General features: G+C 51.3%; 1 protein-coding gene across 1 annotated transcript; it reads left to right on the top strand.

Annotated features, from left to right (window-relative positions):
• The first annotated feature begins 3,249 nt into the window (after positions 1-3,249).
• Positions 3,250-3,918, top strand: LOC146179432 (uncharacterized). Its single transcript, XM_084580194.1, has one exon. It carries the CDS (start codon positions 3,250-3,252, stop codon positions 3,916-3,918), a length of 669 nt encoding a protein of 222 aa, XP_084436320.1.
• The last annotated feature ends 1,488 nt before the right edge of the window (positions 3,919-5,406 follow it).

Below are 5,406 nucleotides of genomic sequence, written 5' to 3'. Positions count from 1 at the left end.
GTAGCGTGAAAAATCGCTCCGCCGGTCCATCGCTGGCGCCGCTGACTTGACAGGCGAACTGTTCAAACTTATAGCTACTGACCACACCTGAAACACTGAATTGCGCATGATCAAGGCAGAATTTCTCTAACACTGAGCACTGGTAGCTATCGATTTCGCTCCCAATATTGTGAAAATCTGTCCTCTCTTCGATCATTGATACGTCCACGGTTGAACATTTATGCGCCTCGGTGTAGGCCAGCCGTTGGAACATGGATGCGTGGTTGTAGCAACGATCACTTGCATGGTACACTCTGCAAAATTTCAAGATTCCGCTTCTGCAACGAAATGTGCAGCGCACATTTTCTACCGCGTACCTAAGTCCGGCGATGCATGCATATCGATCCCGATCGTTTCAAAGCTGCGCGACCGTTCAGTCGGGTCACGCTAACCTCGAGCATGCGGGGGTTTAAACTACATGTACGCAAAATTCAACGACAAGAAAAAGATGCAGGCTAAGCACTTTAGTCTAGTCTTCCCCTAAATACCAAATAACATTGCTGTTCACAGAGAATTCGGATCATTCGCGCTTCCGGCTTTCCGGGTGTGCATTCTTGCGGTGCGGTGCAGTAGGTCTTCGCCTCGACGAGTCGATGTGCAGCTCGCCGCAGTAGTAGCGCAGGCCTCTAGTAGATTCGGCATGTCTTCTGCCACGGCTCTGAGGTAGAATTTAAACGAAGAATTTAGCTAGAAACATCCTGTTTCCTCGGTCTGCATGTGAGGAACGAGCATAATGCCATTTCACATACATACTTTGGACTGCCGAATGTTCTGCACGGCGAGGTGTGTGTGTGTTGTGCCGGCGCTAGATCTTCGGAGGTCGATGCAGGACCTAAGACAGCGTAAATGCTAGGAATAGCTCGCTCGCATTACGGGCAGATCGAGGTGATAGTTTAGTGCGAAGCGAAAGCTGCTCGTGAATGTGCTTATCATCGATGCCAGCTGGTGGAGCTGGTGCAGTACGTAGCATCGCCTGCAGCTATGTGCGTGGCAGCGATGCTTGCCGTACACAACCCTAAGTGAAGACCGTGATCTATGTTAGAACGGATGCACTCTTCGTAGCACCTCATCGAGAGTCGCGGCTAGCTGATATCATAGCGTAGCAAGCGGAATGTGGCCGCGTTCGACGTGCGTATATCCATGAGCCTGTATATCGACGTCCGCCGTATCTTTACGAGAATCGAATGGATACGTCGGACGTACCTTTAGACACTTCGCTTAAAAAAACATCGCCTCGATGTTCCAAAACAAAGAAACTTAAACATAAACACTGCAAAGTTTAAACACCACAGATTCTTTAACGTGCGTAATAAGGCTTCAGTCGTACAACATGTACAATTTCTGGGCGTGCGCGTCGCCGTTGTGATGCTGACGTTCCGTCGGGAATGACTTCATAGTCCAGTGGTCCGACGCCGCAAATGATTTTGTATGGCCCCAAGTATCGACGCAACAACTTTTCACTTAATCCACGACGGCGAATTGGTGTCCATACCCACACTTGGTCTCCTGGATTGTACTCTGCGTGGCGTCGTCGTAAATTGTATCGTCGGCTGTCGGTGCGCTGTTGGTCTTTAATACGTAGCCGAGCGAGTCGTCGGGCTTCCTCTGCACGCTGCAGGTAGGCGGCGACGTCAAGGTTGTCTTCGCTGGTTACGTGCGGCAGCATTGCGTCGAGCATCGTCGTGGGCTCCCTGCCGTACACAAGCTTAAACGGGGTCGCTCTGGTCGTCTCCTGGACTGCCGTGTTATACGCGAAGATTACGTACGGCAAGATGGCGTCCTAGGTCTTGTGTTCAGCGTCGACGTACACAGCGATCATGTCCGCGATCGTTTTGTTCAGGCGCTTCGTAAGGCCATTGGTCTGGGGATGGTACGCAGTTGTTCGTCGATGGCTTGTGTGACTGTATTCCAGGATGGCTTGCGTCAACTCTGCCGTAAACGCCGTTCCCCTGTCCGTGATGAGCACTTCTGGGGCGCCGTGTCGCAAGAGAATTTGTTCGACAAAAAATTTGCGGACTTCTGCCGCGGTACCATTTGGTAATGCTCTTGCTTCGGCGTAACGGGTAAGGTAGTCAGTGGCCACGATGATCCACTTGTTACCCATAGACGAAGATGGAAAGGGGCCGAGGAGATCCATCCCAATTTGTTGAAAGGGCAGGATTGGGGGCGGAATGGGGTTTAGTAGTCCTGCTGGTCTGATCGGCGGCGTCTTGCGTCGTTTGCACTCACGACACGACTTCACGTAGTGGGCAACTTCGGCAGGCAGTTGCTTCCAGTAATACTTCTCCTGGATTCGACGCAACGTGAGCGCAAATCCGAGGTGGCCTGCTGTGGGCTCATCGTGCAACGCCTGCAGAATTTCTTGCCGAAGGGGTTTAGGCACTACGAGAAGCTGCGCGGTCTTGGTGGGTGCGAAGTTCTTCTTCACGAGGAGGCCATTGCTTAACGTGAAGGATGATAAATGTCGCCTGAACACACCAGGAGGGGAAGCGGTCTTTCCTTCCAAGTAATCGGCTAGCGCTTTCAGCTCAGGGTCTGATCGCTGCTGTTCTGCGAAAATGCTGGCGCTTACCGGTCCCAAAAAGGCGTCGTCGTCATCGTCCTTCGGGGGAGCATCGACGGGAGCGCGGTATAAGCAGTCTGCGTCGGAATGCTTCCGGCCCGACTTGTAGACTACAGTCATGTCAAATTCTTGAAGTCGTAGGCTCCATCTGGCAAGGCGGCCGGAAGGATCTTTCAAATTAGCCAGCCAGCAGAGCGCGTGACGGTCGCTTACCACCTTGAATGGTCGGCCGTATAGGTATGGACGAAACTTAGAAGTGGCCCAGATGATTGCAAGGCCCTCCTTCTCGGTCGTCGAGTAATTGACTTCGGCTTTTGTGAGGGACCTGCTAGCGTAGGTGTGACGATCCCTCCCATGTGTCCCCGCCAGAGCGTCTTCTCTACGGCAGCCGAACCGGTCTGCGTGGGGGAAGAAGCGGGAAGGGAAAGAGTTAATAAACGCTCTCCCCGCGTACAGCGAGGAGGGCCAGTTTGTCTCCCGCTAGCAAGGTGTACAGTCTCCTTTCTGGGCGCCTCATCCCGCGCCCTTCTCAGGGCACGTTGGTGACCCGGGCATAGACGTCTTCGGGCTCGGCCCCTAACAACCCCATAACAATTCTGGCGACGAGGTAAAAGTTCTTAAGGCATTGCATTACAATTCCTGCAATCATGCCTACCTACGGAATCTTGGAGCCGTTTCATAGGGAAGGAGCAGCCTGGACCGAGTACCTGGAGCGTGTGAAGCTGTTTTTCGACGCCAACAGCGTTCCCGGGGAAAAACAAAGGTCTGTGTTCCTGACGTGCTGCGGACCCAACACATACTACTTGCTGCGGAGCCTAGTGACGCCCAAGACGCCCGACCAAGTCTCCATCGACGAGATATTCAGCGTACTCTCCAGCCACTTCATTCCAAAGCCTTCAGTGGTGGTGTGCCGCTTCAAGTTCAACAGTCGCCAACGCCAGCCAGATGAGTCCGTCAACGACTACACGGCATCACTAAAAAAGCTGTCGGCGAACTGTGAGTACGGCACCTTCCTTTCTGACATGCTGCGGGACAAACTCGTTTGCGGCATTAACGATGCGCCAATGCAGCGGCGCCTGCTTGAAGAGCCAAACCTGACGTTCGAGTCAGCAGTACAAATCCTTGTTGCGATGGAGACTGCCAAAACTGACTCAAGCATGCTGATGCAAGCGCCGAAGAGGGCCGAAGCTCAATCAGTTCACACTGCAATGCAAGCGATGAAACAGACAATAAGCTGCTATCGCTGTGGAGAACCACATTATACGCGACAGCATGTAAGCATGCCAAATCCAGGTGCAACGCTTGCAGCAATATAGGGCATTTAGCAAGAGTATGCCGCTCTGCGAAAACTAAAGACACGACGCCGAAGAACGTGTCGAATAAGTACGGCAAACAAAGGCAACAAAAGCAGCCCGTGCATAGTCTTGGAAGCAGTGAGAACGTTTCTGCCCCCAAGCCGCAGGTCTACGAGACGTAGCAAATGAACGGCGAGCAAACAATTCCACCCTTCATTGCAGTTTTACAACTTGCAAGCAGGTCTCTGCGAATGGAGCTGGACACGGGGGCCAGCGTTTCCGTAATGGGTGAAACTGCATTTCAAGAGCAATTTCCCGATCTCCCAGTAGAGCCTTCAGACGTGATACTGAAAAGCTACTGCGGAAGACTTACACCCGTTAAGGGCAAGGTCATCGTGCCAGTCCAATTCGGACAGAGAGAGGCTCATAGCCATTGTTTATAGCTCCTGATCACTGTCCGACCCTTCTCGGAAGAAACTGGATCAGCGCGCTACAACTTGACTTAAATGACGTCAGAGCTGTGGAATCCCTTACAAATATTGATAAGCTCCTCGCTCGATACAAAGATGTATTTTCAGAGGGACTTTTAACAATGAAAGGTGTGAAAGCGAAAATTGTTGTCAAGGCAGATGCAGTCCCCAAGTTTTTCAAGCCGCGAACAATTCCTTTCGCGCTTCAAGATAAAGTCGCAGAAGAGTTGCAAAGAATGCAACGAGAGGGAGTCATTACGCCCGTCAGGACGTCAGATTGGGCAGCCCCTATTGTTCCTGTGCTCAAGCAAGACAGTCGCGTTCGCATATGTGGCGATTTCAAAGTAACAATAAATTCTGCAACAGTGCTGGAAAAGTACCCCGTGCCGAGAGTCGAAGACCTGTGGGCAAAGCTTTCAGGAGGCCTACAGTTCACAAGGCTAGATTTGAAAGATGCTTACCAGCAGGTAGAGCTTGATATCGACTCACAGAGGCTTGTGACAATCAACACACCTCAAGGCCTTTTTCAATACCCTAGACTGCCTTTCGGAGTAGCTTCAGCGCCAGCCATTTTCCAGAGAGAAATGGAAAATTTGTTACAAGGCATGCGGCACTTCACTGTGTACTTTGACGATATCTTAGTAACTGGTCTAGACAAGGCAGATCACCTAAAGAACGTTGCCAGTGTGCTACAGCGCCCACAAGAAGCAGGTCTCAAGCTCAAGCTTGCAAAGTGTTCATTCTTAGCTCAAGAAGTTGAGTATCTTGGCCATGTCATAAATGCAAATGGACTAAGGCCGACACCAAAGAAAGTAGAAGCTGTCGTTAATGCTCCGAGTCCGAAGGACATCAAGCAACTTCAAACCTACCTCGGACTAATTAATTTTTACAGGCGTTTTCTGCCTAACCTCTCGACAGTGCTTCACCCTTTGAACCTCCTGCTTAAAAAAGAAACTGCATGGAAGTGGACAAGCGTAGAGGAACAAGCATTCAGAAAAAGTAAAGAACTACTGACCTCTGCGCAGGTACTACAACACTT

This window comes from Amblyomma maculatum, chromosome 9 (assembly GCF_055883805.1).
Source record: "Amblyomma maculatum isolate TAMU_Amacu chromosome 9, ASM5588380v1, whole genome shotgun sequence".
Lineage (NCBI taxonomy): Eukaryota > Metazoa > Arthropoda > Arachnida > Ixodida > Ixodidae > Amblyomma > Amblyomma maculatum.
The sequence above is the reverse complement of the archived record's forward strand: the minus strand, read 5'-3'. Positions and strand labels throughout refer to the sequence as shown.

Bases quoted from the DNA above. Each gene is read 5' to 3' on its own strand.
- LOC146179432 (XM_084580194.1), top strand. From the start codon at position 3,250: ATGCCTACCTACGGAATCTTGGAGCCGTTTCATAGGGAAGGAGCAGCC.